General features: G+C 43.6%; 1 protein-coding gene across 4 annotated transcripts in view; it reads left to right on the top strand.

Moving 5' to 3' along the window:
- The window catches only part of ADRA1A (adrenoceptor alpha 1A), a 113,777-nt gene that overhangs the window by 95,357 nt on the left and 2,840 nt on the right, over window positions 1–15,580 (top strand). For 2 of the 4 annotated variants that reach the window (XM_015571794.1, XM_006775785.2), the window contains exon 3: window positions 4,187–5,364. In XM_015571794.1, coding sequence (XP_015427280.1) covers window positions 4,187–4,704 — 518 coding nt within the window. In that variant the 3' untranslated portion in view covers window positions 4,705–5,364. Of the gene's footprint in view, window positions 1–4,186; window positions 5,365–15,580 lie in introns of those variants that run through there. The other 2 variants (XM_006775786.2, XM_006775784.2) reach the window with 2 other exon arrangements.

Genomic DNA, 15,580 nt, shown 5'->3' with positions numbered 1-15,580 from the left:
GTGAAATGGGTTCCCTTAATCATGTCACTATTGTATTAGGAAAATATACTGGATAATATATTGGCATCATAATGTAAAAATAACTTTTTCTAGAACTGATCATATTCAAGCAAAACCACCACTCCTGTTGGCCTTGGCCACTTTCTTCACATCTCGAATGAAGTTTGAAAAGCGTAAACAAACAAACATAAACAAACAAAATTTAAACAGACTCATAGACACATGGACTCATTGACTGGTGGCTGCCAGAGGGGAGGGAGATTAGGGGACTGGATGAAAGAGATGAAGAGATTAAGAAGTATAAATTGGTAGTTATAGAATAGTCATAGTCTGTAAAGTACAGCATAGGGAATATAGTCAATAATATTGCAATACCTATGCATGGGGTCAGGTGGGAACTGCTCAGATGAAGTTTACCATCTTGTGGCTGTGTCAGAGGCATAAAAATATTGGGGGGATCACTTTGTATAAGTATATGATTGTCTAACCATTATACTGTACACCTAAAACCAATACAAATTTAAAAAAAGAAAAAGAAAAAGCATGTTTCCAATTTAGCTTCCTGCAACTATACACTTTATCATTCTCTATTCAGCACCTTCTTTCCCAAAAGATGTATTAATTCAAATCTATTTGAGATTCCATAAAGGAACATAGGCCGGAAAATCCAACTGTCCAATTTTATTTTATTTTTATTTTTTAAATATATTTTATTGATTTTTTACAGAGAGGAAGAGAGAGAGATAGTTAGAAACATCAATGAGAGAGAAACATCAATCAGCTGCCTCCTGTACATCCCCCACCGGGGATATGCCCGCAACCCAGGTACATGCCCTTGACCGGAATCGAACCTGGGACCTTTCAGTCCGCAAGCTGACGCTCTATCCACTGAACCAAACCGGTTTCGGCCAACTGTCCAATTTTAAATCCCACCTCTACCAGCAACCATCTGCCTGTGTGACGTTGATTAAGTTATTCAACCTCATTAAACCACTGTTTCCTCATTTGTAAAGTGGGGATGTTGCTAATAATGACGAAATTGTATGTAAAGTGTTTAGCACAGGCCTGGCTCAAACAAGGCACTCAATATAAATAAATCTTATTATAAGAAAACGTTAAAAGCTTTGGAGCTAAAGAATAATACTTTACAACCATTCTCTCTTTCTCTGTGTGTGTGTGCGCGTGCGTGTGTGTGTGTGTGTGTGCGTGCGTGTGTGTGTGTGTGTTTTAATTTATTTGAGACACACTGAACTTAGCAGGAAGTGTGCTTCAGAGATAATACATGCTCCCATTGACCACTGTATCATTTTGGGTTTGGTTTTTTTTTTTTTTGTAATATTTAAGTGTACTCTTTGTTTATATTGATGAGATCCTCTACTAAATTTTAGGGCATTGTTTGCTAGGATAAAGACACCCATCAGTTTGTCATGCTTCTAATGGGTCCATAGAGTAGAGAGAAAAAGAAAGGCATAAAAGCAAGGCCTTGCCCAGCTGGTGTGGATCAGTGGTTGACAGTCGGCCTGTGAATCAGGAGGTCACCCATTCGATTCCTAGTCAAGGCACATGCCTGGGTTGCGGGCTTGATCCCCATTTGGGCATATGCAGAAGGCAGCCAATCAACAGTTCTCTCTTATCATTGACTAGGGGCCCAGTGCACGAGTTTGTGCACCTTGAAATGAACTATGGGATTGAGGCTGTGGTGGGCACAGCGGCAATTCTTGGCCCATCCTACACACCTCCACCCAGCCCTCCCACTGTGGCCCCTGGTTCCCTGTCTGCCGGCAGCCCCACTCCAGCCACCATGGCTTTCATAAGCTGATGGTGCCAGCCCCACTCCCACCCACTGATGGCGTGGAGCGATTGGGGCCGGCACCAGCAGTGGGTACAAGCAGGGCTGGTGCCGTCAGTGGGTGCGAGCAGCAGCTGCTGGCCCCGATTGCCCCTCAGGAGCAGAGGGAGGTGGAGAAGCCCCGAGAGGCAATCAGGACCAGCAGCCACCCCTCACACCCACTGATGGGACCAAGCAATCAGGGCCGGCGCCCACAGCAGGCGCAAGTGCCGGGTGGGACTGCAGCGTGCGGGAGCAAAGAATTTTCTGTAACCACCAGAGGCTCACCCTGATGACAGTGACTGATGCCCCACCTTGGCTGGTGCCCTTCCTCACCTGCTCCACATACTGCCGTGGCCAACACCTGCCATGTTCCACACACTCCCCTTGGTGGTCAGCACACATCATAGCGACCAGTTGTTTGGCCATTCTACAGTTCGGTCTATTTGCATATTAGCCTTTTATTATATAAGATGTTTCTCCTTTCCTCTCTGAAATTAATAAAAAAATATTTAAAAAATAAAATAAAGGTTTTAAGCTGGAGCAAAAGAAAAAAGCTGTGAAGAGAATAAAGAACACTGGACTGGGAGTTCTATATCCCTTTATCTATCACTGTATTAGTATCATAGCTATCATGTGATAGCTATGATCATGTTTTTAACTTGAAACAATCATCATGTTTTTAACTTGGAAATTGAGTAATTGAATAAGATAATGCCTTAGATTGTTCCCACTTTACGGTTCCGTGGTTTTGTTATTTTGCTGCCTACGGCTATGTGATAGTTATGGTAGAACTAGAGGTCCATTGCACAAAATTTGTGCTCTTGGGGGGGTCCCTCAGCCCAGCCTGAACCCTCTTGCAGTCCAGGAGCTCTCTGGGGATGTCCGACTAATAGCTTAGGCCTGCTCCCTGCCAGCAATCGGACATCCTTAGCACTGCCATGGAGGCAAGAGAGGCTCCTGCCACCACCACTGCACTTGCTAGCCATGAGCACAGCTTCTGGCACACTGACCACGAGGGGGAAGCTCCTGCATTGAGTGTCTGCCCCCTGGTGGTCAGTGTGCATCATAGCAACTGGTCATTCTGCCCTTTGGTCAATTTGCATATTAGCTTTTTATTATATAGGATATTTAAAGAGGTATGAAACTTGATTCCTGCTTTGTTAACTACTGAACAAGACTTGAGTAGCTAAAGAGGATTGGGAAGGGCATTTTAGACACTGGGACCCAACTCAAGAGGAAAAAAAAAGGTGAGCAACCAGACTCACTACAAACTTGGAGACACGTTCATAGTGTCTGGTTAGAGTAAAAGTATTAATGTTAGAAAGCTAGATTAGGTCGAGTTCTGTGGAGAACCCTGAATGTCAAGCAGTTGACAAGCATTTTATAAGCATTTGGCAGCCATTGGAGTATGTTGAGCAGGGAAGCATATTGTAACATCAAAAGGCATCATCAAAGAAAAATACAGACCTCCTCGACTTACAATAGAGTTATATCCCAATAAACCTATTATGAGTTGAAAAGATCATAAATAAAAAAATGCATTTAACACACCTAACCTACCTTAGCCTAGCCTAAGTTCAGCACATTTACATTAGCCTACAGTTAGGCAAAATCATCTTGCTGGAGTGGGGCTGCCCAGCATCATAGAGAGTATCGTACCACATATTACTAGCCCAGGAAAAGATCACAACTCAAAATTCAAAGTGTAGTTTCTGCTGAATTTGCACCAACATAATAGTGTAAGTCTAAACATAGTAGGTAGGTGACTGTACTTACAATGTAATTGAAAATCACTGGCCAAAAGTTGACAAAGCTAATAGTTTATAAATTTTGGATTCTTATTAAAATATACAATTCCAATATTCAGGAGAGAAGGAATTCCTAACTATTTAGACTGTGTCTGTATAACATTGTTTTAAAGAACAAAAGGAATACTAAAATAACCCCATTTTTATATGGGTTATTTGAATGAATTCCAAGTTATTTTAAAATTCAGGCAAAAAATTTATATATGTAGACTCAGCTTAAGTTTCTAGTTTTCATTATGTAAAGCTTTCAAGCAGACATGAGGGAATGTTTATCACTGAGAACCAGTGTGACCCTACCCACTGGGCCTGCTCACATTATTGATGTTGCACATGTGGGCCAAAGAGAATGGTCTTGGGGATAGTGCAAAGAATTACATTCATCAGGGCTAGTCAGTCAAATGTGAAAAAACTCAAATGCACTTGGTATCAATTGAAACTTTTAAAAAATAATCTAAAAGGATGTTTCTTGGTTTGTTTGCTTGTTTTCCTAGACCATTGACCTGTTGGCTTGCAAATAATATGTATGAATCTATGTGTTTCCTTCCAGGGTCTTTCTTCCCTGACTTCAAGCCCTCTGAAACAGTTTTTAAAATAGCATTTTGGCTCGGATACCTAAACAGCTGCATCAACCCTATTATATATCCATGTTCCAGTCAAGAGTTTAAAAAGGCCTTTCAGAATGTCTTGAGAATCCAGTGTCTCCGCAAAAAGCAGTCTTCCAAACGGGCCCTGGGATACACCCTGCACCCGCCCAGCCACGCCTCGGAGGGGCAGCACAAGGACCTGGTGCGCATCCCCGTGAGCTCAGGAGAGACCTTCTATAAGATCTCCAAGACAGATGGGGTCTGTGAATGGAAGTTTTTCTCTTCCTTGCCTCGTGGATCTGCCAAGATTACAGTGTCCAAAGACCAATCAGCCTGCACCACAGCCCGGGTGAGAAGTAAAAGCTTTTTGCAGGTCTGCTGCTGCATGGGGCCCTCGACCCCCAGCCATGGAGAGAACCATCAAATTCCAACCATTAAGATCCACACCATCTCCCTCAGTGAAAACGGGGAGGAAGTCTAGAGGACAGGAAAGGTCAGAAGGAAGGGGGGATAATCTTAGGCATGTTCATTCTTCCTGGATGACAAGACAGAACCCTCCAACCAGGGACCATCTGGGAATGGGTCGGGGAGGAGACCAACTCTTGGGCAGTGGGTAGGGCTCAGGGAGGAGGGAGGATGTCACACGGCCATTCAGTTCAAAATGAGGATAAACAGCACGTCCTCGAGGCTAATGCTCTCTGGGGCATCCTCTGAGCCCGCTCTCCACGTCTGACCCCTTCATTGAAAAACACCATGGGAAACAGAATTTCATGCACCATCCAAAAGTCTATAAATATAGGATTATGATTTCATCGTGAATATTTTCAGCACACACTCTAAGTTTGGAGCTAGTTCTCGATGGAGTGAGGGGATTTTTATTTTCAGGCTAACCATATTGACAGCGGTATTGGATATTTACAGGGTGAGGGCCTGGAGAGGAAGAGCCTTAAGATGGTGGCTGATACTCATTATTTTTAGAGCAAGTTTTACACTTCATTTCTGATACATCCAGTGTCTCAGCTTGGGTTAAACTTGACAGTGAGATTTACCTTTTTCGGGGACTTGACCAGCTAACTTCTCCTGATTCCCTAAGGATGAGGGTGAGGGGCTCACATATCTCTGCACTAAAGTAGGCACATCCTTTAGGCTTGGGTCTAGAGCAGCCGTGGGCAAACTACGGCCTGCGGGCTGGATCCGGCCCGTTTGAAAATGAATAAAACTATTGAAAAAAAAGACCGTACCCTTTTATGTAATGATGTTTACTTTGAATTTATATTAGTTCACACAAACACTCCATCCATGCTTTTGTTCCGGCCCTCCGGTCCAGTTTAAGAACCCATTGTGACCCTCAAGTCAAAAAGTTTGCCCACCCCTGGTCTAGAGTGTGTTGAAAGAACCAGCCAGTGAAAGGATGGTTTTTCCTATTGGAAGACAGTGGAGATGAGGGTAATTTTTTCAACTTAACTACTGTGGACAAAATTCCATTTAGCAGTTCCTAGACCAGATGGAGGAAGTCTTCTCATGTAAAGTATTTAAAGATCAAAAGGTTGGGGTGGAATGGGTGCTAATTTCATGCTAAATTAGAGGCTGCAAAATTACTCTACAGCCTCTTTGACATGGCCTGGAAAGATCTTTCTTGACAAATCACTTACCTTTTTCAGAACTCTATTATGAAAAGCCACAGGTGATAATATTTTGAAAGGCACATCTTGATTTCCATTTCTTCTCAGCTGCTTCACTTTTGCATAGTGGATGAGAGCCAAGGTCTCCATGCACCTGTAGAATGTTGGAATGAGCCTTATGATCTAAGTATATTCTTTCTGAAATTTGAGTGACACACACTTATCGTGGGAGCATACTGACTAAAAGCCCATCAATAGCAGGAGTTTGCAAAGAGTTTTTGACAGATGTCCATTTAGTCTGGTAAAAGATCCAGTATCCCATTCACTTCATTTATTTCCACTTTCTTCAGGCAACATGCTACTTTTTGGTTTTTGTCTACCAAATTTTGGTAAACCTTAATAACTCAGTATACCTACTAAATATGAAGATGGTAATTATATGTAAAAATTAAAATATTTTTCATATTTCACAGTAAGAATTTAAAATGAGGTTTTGAAATAATTATTGACAAGAATCACTGGTCTAAAACTACTTATCATTTCAGTGGGCTCTTTCCCCATATTTGGGTAATTCCCTCTAAAAATTTTGAAGTAGAATGTAGCCGTTATTTAAACCTTCACGGCAAAAATAGTAGCCAACATCATCTATTTCTTCTTCCCTTGCAGAAAAATGATAATTTCCTTAAATTCTTCTGAAAGGCTAATACCTGCGCATACTGCCATGGAGGGAATGTTTGTATGTGGACTGGATTTGGTTGTTGGTTGTGTTTGGACATAGAATATTACCACTTTCTCACCTCTTTCTGGAGAGTGTCTTCTTGCTGACCGGATAGACATTCTGTCTTGTGCTCATAAATTGGATTCTGGCATTAGATGTTGGCTGGATTTTTAGGCTCTTCTGGTCTTTCTGCATGGCCCACAACAGCTCTACCAGATGTGGCTGTCCTATTATGGATGTAGGCACCAGGGAAGGATGTGAATATGCAAACCTCGCTCCTCTTCTGCCTTAATAGGAAAAATAAGTTTCATTATTGAGAAGAACTTCTTTCAGAATCTGAATTTTAAAAAACACTCTGGCCAGGCTTCCCCTTCCAGGAACAACATCCCCATGAAAGAATGTAACAGTTTTTCTTCAGCAAAATATACTTCCATGTTTGAGATGATCTTTAAACTGCATTACTGACGAATTTAAATATTAGATATTTAAATTTAAGTTTAAGATCACCAGAAAGCTAGCATTAATGCCGGTGCTAATCAAAATAAACAACTAGAAAATCTTTCCATCATCAGACAAAAGCCATGACAATTGTGTTCATGCAAAATGATCCATAAATAATTGTCTGCTACACTCTTCTCCAACCCACTCCCTCCAGGGAGGTAAACTTTAACATTTTTTTCCTTTCCCATAATATGGTATTATGTATAAACACTCCAATTTTACAAGAAATTAATAATGTCACCCAAGACTTAGCCAAAGTGGGATAACAATATCCAAGATATTTTTTATTCACCCACAAAAAATCTCTGTACCTTTGAGCATGCCAAAAACTATCTAAAATTGTCACGGTTAAACAAATGGTGGTCATATTTATACTTACATGTGTACTGCATCTATTTGGAGTTTGAAGAATTTGCCCAGGGCAACAGGGGTCAGAATGTCTTCTCTAATGTGTTATGAAAAGCAGCTGCTTTGGGATTGTCTCCGTAGCACAAAGTCAGCTTGACATGATGGGATAGGCAAAACCTGATTTCTTCTGCAATTCAAATTGCATGCATTAAGAGAGACCTTGAATCTCTTTATTCAAAAATGTCCCCAAATGTTTGCAAGGATTTCAGGAAAGCATTTTGCTTGTCGCAGTTTTCTTCCTTTCACCTTTGTTGTGTCTCATCCGAGACCGCTCCTGCCTGTAATCACTCAGTGTATGCTAAACTCTCCAAAACATTGAGGCTTGTAACTCTCTCACCACCTACTTGAATTGGTCCAGCCATGGTAGACATTGGTATTTGGGTAAATAAATATTTTCTTAAGGCTTTTTTGTTAAGTGCTACTGTGTGCCAGGCATTACCAGGGCATTTTTGTATCCATTGTCTCTAAACCTCGTAGCAATTTCACAATTTCAAAAATATTCACGTTTTTTAGATTAAAACCTGATAGTTGAGAGTGACTAAGGACTTAAGGACTGGCTCAAAGCCAAGGAGGAACCATGATTCAATCCTGGTTCTCCCTGACATTAAAGTCTGCACGTTGTTGTTTTTCCCCACAGTACCCCTGCCTCGTGAATAGTGGGGATAGAAGTCCCCAAGTCAGGACCGGGTGTGCTAAGGATGCTAAGCCAGACCCGAGCTTTTTAATGCTTTGTTCCCTTGGGATTTGCTTGCCAATTAACTTTGATAAATATGCTGCCAAATATTCATTCCAGCCAAAACCAACAAATAGCAGGTCATAAATGCAAGGGTTTGGCGTCTATAATTCTATCAGACGGCACCGCTTTCCTAGGGCTCACTGCCTGGAATGTTACTCAGGCCTCGAAAGGAGGACAAACTGTATAAAATTGGGAGACGATGGGCATATAAGAGAATGCAGAAGAGGCTGCTGCATTGGCCTAGAATAGCAAAACACACGTGTGGGTATGAAATACATTGCATAGGGTACTGGCGTTATTGACTACCAACCACAGTTAATTGGCACACTTTTGGGAAATATATCATTTTTTAAACTAAATAAAAACAAATATGACATCACTTTTATCAACTGTATTCCAACAATTTTGTTTTTTTAGTTTGAGAAAGAGAAAATAAATTATAGGTATTTCACCAGGATTGCACAGAGCTCAGAGAATGTGTCAAATATGTGAATGCCGTATCTGTCACGATGGGGCCCTGGTTCAGAATGCTGATCTCCAGGTAGCCAGAGACCTGGGCAAATTTTGAAGATGGGGAATCGGTTGGCAGAGTGGCTACTTATTAGATGGCCTCCCTGGGTCCTGGGTTTCCTTTCTTAAATGAACACTTGATGTCCTGGGTGTCCCGGCCTCCCCACCCCTTCATAGTGAGCCATCATGCAGGCCCAGTAGGTTTCCTGCTTGCAGCCTGAGAGAACATTTTAAGACCTATTTGCTTGGGAGGGTAATTATTCAGTCTTTAATCACAGCTACTTAATCACAGCTTGACACACATTTTCACTTGCTCCTGGGGCTGGTTCTGCTCAGGTCCTCTTGCCAAAAGAGATGCTACGTGTTGACTTAATTAAGGGAAGAGCTCTGTTTATCAGCAAAGGGAGAAGGGAGCCCAAGTGCATGGAAGGTAAACTCTGCAAGCGAAGCAGGGTGTTGAAATAGAAGGCAGAGGTGGTAACTATGGAGACAACATCAGATGTATGCTCACCTGTTACTCTGATTTCTTTTTAAACTACTAGGACTTTTAACCATGAAACCACTTGCACACAGCTCCGGTTAAGCTAGTTGGAACACTGTTGGCAACTGCTCCTTGTCTACAAAGTGTGCGGTGGAGTAGGCCACCATCGTCAAAAAGCAATGGCAGTGGTGGCCTCTGGCCTCCAAAGTCCCTGCAAGATGACTGTTGTAGGGCTGGGCTGGCAAAAGCAAGTCAGGATTTGAACAGAGGACACCGGACCCTAGCCAGTGCTCCCATCAGCATTACCTCATTCATGTTCCCAAGACCCAAATGTCACGGGGGCCGAGGATGGACCTTATCTGCCCTGTGCAGGAAAATGCCATCTCTCCTTTGCTCTTGCAACACAGATTACTGAGTGCCCCACCCAAAAGGAAGGTTATGGCATCGGGGAGGGGGCTGTTGAGGAGAAAGAAGATTTACCATAGATATTCTCAAAGCAGGATGGATGGTTGAGGAATACGTTACTGCAAGTGATAAGCAAGGAACTGCCCTAAAGCTATGCATATTCATTTTCTCCTTCCTTTTTGTGTAACTGCGGAGTTATTACATTACTTTCCCTCCGTGCCATAGTCCACATTGCCACCTTATCAGCTAGAAATGATTATTGCTAAACACTGAAAAATTCAGACTTAATTGGATCAAAAAATCTAAGAGCAAATGTATACTGTATCTGGAGAAAAAAATAATAAAGATGCTGACCTATTAAAAAGCCTGAATAATAGTAGGTACATTCAGATGGAATATTAAATAAGTGAAGATAGAAAATCCCAATATCAGTTTAATGTTTCCTCCCATTTGTACACTACTTCATACCTTTTAGAGTACTTCTGCCTATCTCAAGTCATTCCTGAGTATTATTCCATAATACAGAGTATCTGCACTTAACATATGAAGGAATGAGGGTAGAGCAGGAAGGAGAGTTTTAAAGATTTCTTTGAACCAAATCCAGACTCTGACTCGTTTGTCCATGAGCCTTCACTATCTCCAAGGCTCATTGTGTTTCTTGAAACCCTGACTTGCATGCTCACTAATTCATCTCTAGTCCACATTTTCAGCTGTTTGTACCTTCTCTCCTCGTATAGCTCAGCAGCTGTGCAGTACAAGATTGTTCTAGGGACTGAGTGCATATTTGTCTATGCTTCTCTCATTGGCTAAAAAGCAAGCTGATGTAATTCTGCTCTTTCTCCCTAGATAGTCAACAGCAAAGCTAAGGAAATAGGCAGGGCAGGGAGCTCTTGTCTTGCTCAATGGGGTGACACATAAGGTAAAGCCAGCAGTGATTGACACCTTCAGGACCTCAGGAATGCAAAGGTCCCAAAGGGAATCTCAAGGCCCTCCTTTCCCAGGGAGCCCGAGAGTCATCGTATACAACCTGATGATCACTGTCAGCAAACTGCTCACTTCCTCTCCTGCACTAAACGCACTTGGCATGAAACATACAGAGAGGCACAGACGGTCCCTAGCTAATGAGCTGGGTGTGTTCCAAGCTCATTTATTGCAAGTCAAGAATGCATTCTTCCAAGAGGCATTGCTAGAAATGGGGGAGAGGAAGGATGTTCTCAGATGAACTAAAGAATAAAGATCTATTTAAGGGATACCTGAGGCCGGAATACTTTTTCTGTACATAGCTAGGCATTTGGGCATTGTGGAGCCATACCATCTCTGTAACACATGCTGCTTTGCTTAATTTCCTTTTTTGAGTGTGTGTGTGTGTGAGGCGGGGGGCGGGGGGGGGGGGCAATCCTCTAAAAATGTAGAAACCAGTCTTAGTTCACAGGCATGGGCCAGATTTAATCCATGGACCGTAACTTGCCATCCCTGATCTATACAATTGCTAGCTTACACTTTTATGAATATAATGCTAAGCAGATTTTGGTGTTCAGCAAACATCTTTTTTGTTTAATATGCCATTGATACATCTCCACTTGACTAGCTTAATGTTCCCAACCTGCATGAGTTGTTAGGTGTAAAGTGACAAGCTCATAATCAGCGGTGTGATTGGCTCTATGTCACCTGTCCACCCAAAAGATACACTTAGTCTATCATTGTGACTTTCTACATAGGCGTCAGGATAAGAGGGGAGCACCCACAACCCCCTCCACTGTTGTATTTTGTAGAACAGCAAGTCAGCAGAATCCCAAGGGAACCCATGGAGATTTCTCAACTCTTCACCTCGTTGGCAAAATCCCCCAGCACATCCTGGCTGACCCTGAGAGTAGCAACAACTAGTAGGTGCCATTTGACCAGGGCTGATGTGAAGTCCCTCCAGGACTGTAAACCCTGCTGAAGCAATTCCCAGAAGCCTTCAGGCCAAGTGTGGCTCTGGGAAGGCCTCCTGACCACAGCCCTCTGCACTAGGGCCTTGGAGAGTGTGCCCTGGAGCTCATTACAAAGTGGGGCACAGAAAGAGGTGCTGGGAGAGGGATGTCTTCCCAAAGACAAATAGGTACTAGTTCTAGCAGGTCTCTTCTCCTCCTCATTTTCCTTCTTTTCCTATTTTTCCTTTTGATTTAAGGCTGAAATTGCTTAACTTGACTTGAAATGGTATTACTATGAGGCGATGAAGCCATATTTCTCTGCGCTAGTGCTTTGTTGGAGGGACCTGTTCCCTGTTCTCTCTCCAGTGCTAACGGACGATGAAGGAGAGGAAGACATTCCAGGTTAGAAACAAGGTGTTATGTTCCCGGACTTGGGGCAGGTATCTGCAACGTTAGGAGATGCAACTCTCCCGCAGGGCTCAGGGTGAGGCCTGGAGTAGTAATGGGTGCAGGACTGACATGAAAGAACATGGAAGGATCGAGGCCAGTAGTATCGCCACTGTCCACGCAGGACACAGAAAGGAAGCTTGGGCCACCTCGGTGTGGCAGCTTCCCTTCTGCTGCCCCCTGTCTGTCTTGCTTCTTTCCCTTCTGTCTATCCCCTTTCCTTATCTTTTCCTCTCTCTCAATAATTCCAAACTCCTCTTCTTGCCAAACTTATAGGCAGTGACTGACGTTGGGGTGGGATGCCCTTACTCCTGTGGGTGCCAGTTCCCGTGGGATAGAGAGTGCCATGCATAACCCTAGGTGATAAGGCGGAGTTTCCCTCAGACCCTTCATCCCCTCCCCATATCAGGCATTAGACCTGATGTTGAAAGCTGGCCCTTTTGCCCCCCCCCCCCTCCCAGCCTCCAAGGACGCAGGTAAGGTGAAGGCAGCTCAAGGTCCTTCCCAAGGGCTTTCACCCTCTGCCCACATTGCTGTCTTTCTGCTTTTTACTGTTAGTTCCAAATGAAAGACACAAACACATGAGCAGCCACATATTAAAAAGAGCGGGTAGTCACTAGTGGTGTCTGGCCCCTCACCGGAGTGCACCTCTTCTTACCAGTCTACTCTCACTCCCTGACAACTTACAACCCTCTGACAATTTACCAAGCCCCACGAAGTCACCTTCTCTTTCTCTTCCTCTTCATCCTTCATCTCTCATCTTTGTGGCTTTTCCCTTTCACTTCCCCATAGGTTCTTCAAAGCCTGGTTTGATCTCATAGAGTCAAGTTGGTTCCAGGTCAGCATTAAGCAGTGCTAACCTGATGCACAGACCTCATCTGGGTGAAAGGCTCCTTCTTCCTGGTGCTCCTGCTTTGTTTCTGGCCCACCTGCTCCTGGGACTCATTCACAGACTCCCTCTAGTCTCTCATCATATCCAGGAGCCTCACTACCCCACGCAAAGGCTCGTCTTCTCACACGTGAGCTCCTGCTTTGCTGCCACAGCCCCATGCATTTGGAATGCCTTGTATCAGATGCTCAGGCTGTCCTGGCAAAGCACCGCAGGCTGAGGCTTAAACAGCGGAGGTTTATTCTCACAGTTCTAGAGGCTGGAAGCCTGAAATCCAAGTGTCAGCAGGTTGCTCCTCCTGAGGCCTCTCTCTTTGGCTTGCAGATGGCTGCCTTCTCCCCATGTCCTCACATGGCCTTCCCTCTGTGTGTCTGTGTCCTAATCTCCCCTTCTTAAAAGGACACCAATCAGATTGGATCACAACCCATCCTGATGACCTTATTTTAACCTTAATTACCTCTTTAAAGGCCCTATCTCCAAATACAGTCACATTCTGAGGCACAAGGTGTTAGGATAGCAACACATAAAATTTGGGGAGTCACAATTCAAAACAACAATTTCCTACCCACTTTCCTTTTAGCTCATAAAAATTTATCCACAATTCTTTTTCCGGATCAGATGTTTAAATTCAGTCCTTCCTGAATCCTGTCTCCAAATAGCCACAGCAATTGTCTATAAAATGCATCTGGCAACCACTGGTGCATTTTACTGGGATCTTTCTGTCGTTTTTAAAAATCTATATTTTTTTCCCTTTTAAATTTACTTTATACTGTAGCTACATATGTCTATCTTCTCAACTAGATTAAAACTCGGAAGGGCAGAAACAGTCAAATTGTTTTGTATGAGCATAGCAATCCTCAGCACCTGGGTGGTCATATCTGGGGACCAGGACCCCTCGGAGCAGGCAAAAAGAGAGGGGACAAAGAGGGACAAGATCCAAGCACTAGCTACAGGCAGGGACTGGTAGAGCAGGTCCATGGGACTTGGAAATACCAAAGTGACCCACCAGGAAGGCTCAGGTAATCGCTGACAACACTGGGCTTCTTAAAAGTCTCAGTGAGATTCTCATCAGGGGTGCAGAGCACAGCAGTGGGGAATCCCAGGTTAGTGCCATCTAGAGTAGGCAGGCATGGGATCCCCCAGGAGACATCTGCATCCAGAAAAACAGAAAACCATCACTGAATGAGACAGGCCCTAGACCAGTGGTTGGCAAACCGCAGCTCTTGAGCCACATGCAGCTCTTTGGCCCCTTGAGTGTGGCTCTTCCACAAAACACCACGTGCGGGTGTGCACGTACAGTGCGATTGAAACTTCGTGGCCCATGCGCAGAAGTTGGTATTTGTGGAAGAGCCACACGCAAGGGGCCAAACTTGCGAGCCGCAGTTTGCCGACCACTGCCCTAGACCATGAGAGAGAGGTGAGACAGAGCCAAATGGGATCAGGAACCAATGTCAGAATCCAGGCCTGGGAGATGGGTCACCAAGGAGCACATGGGAGGCTGTATCACCACAAATCCCCAATCCGGCAAGGGGTGAGTTGTCTAGAGTAAGGTAGTACATCAGCTTCAGTCCAATCTAGAAATGGAAAGGGGAGAAATCACGTGACAAGGCAGGGCCTACAAAAGTATAAAGTGTATTGAGGCCAAAGCCATCCAAAAACAGGTTTGAATGAGTATAGCAATGGTTTATTGATTTATAAAAAACACACACACAAAAAAAAACTTGCCTTTCTTCCTCACTCTGGTCCCCATTCCTTTTGCTAAACCCAGCCTTATCTTTCATAATGAAAAGATTTCAGCTCGGCAGCTTGGCTAATTAATGTCTCAAAGGTTGGGAGGGCTTTGCTTGGCCCATTAATCAAACTCTGAGCATCGGGTTGAATGCTTCTCATCCACAGTGCCGCTCCCACCCAGGCGCTGTGTCAGAGCAGAGGGATTGTCATCGTAAAGAGCAGCGAAAGAGGGAGCATTGGTAGATGGGGAGGTGAGTGAGCCTCTTTAATCAAAAATAAAAATGCCCACATTTAGTTTGATAAGTAAGAAGAATATTAAATAGTAACCCATAAAGTACTTTAAAGAGCAAAACAAGCAAGTATGATAAATACTTAAATAACAATTTATTGTTAGTTTTCTACCTATATTTTTAAAGAGGATAAATATTTATTAGGGAGCAGTTGAATTAAAAAATAGGGTCTCATGCTTGCTTTTGTCTCCAGCAGCTCAGCAGACCCTCTGCCTCCCTTTGCTGAATGTCACACTCAACCCTGATACTTAAACTTCAGCACATGAGTGCTGACATTCTGCAACAGAAATTTTGTTTCAGCTTTTCAACCTGAATCCAAACACATGCTAATGCATCAGATGTGGAGGCAGGAAAACGGTTCATTTTTGTCTCTGGGGATAAAGTCCCACAGCTCACTCCCCAGTGTTGCACACCTCTTCCATCCAGTGTTGCAGAAGAGGAAGCAAGCGTGTTCCAGACAATGCCCTGTGATGAGGGTCAAGTCGAAAGAGGAAGACAGTTTTGGAGTATCTACTATGTGCCAAGCCCTTTGCACATTTTGATAGGGTGAAATGGAAGATTTTATAGTCACATTTACCAAGGAAAGATTTTCACAGGGAACCCATACAGTGACATGAGTGTGAGAAGAAGAAAGACAGTAACATCTGTAGGGTGTTAAGGGAAAAGTTGAGCCTTTGGCGTATCTAGTCTTGGAGTTCACCTGTAC

The sequence above is a fragment of the Myotis davidii genome, unplaced genomic scaffold (assembly GCF_000327345.1).
Source record: "Myotis davidii unplaced genomic scaffold, ASM32734v1 scaffold349, whole genome shotgun sequence".
NCBI lineage: Eukaryota > Metazoa > Chordata > Mammalia > Chiroptera > Vespertilionidae > Myotis > Myotis davidii.
This window is presented reverse-complemented; position numbering and strand designations above follow the sequence as displayed.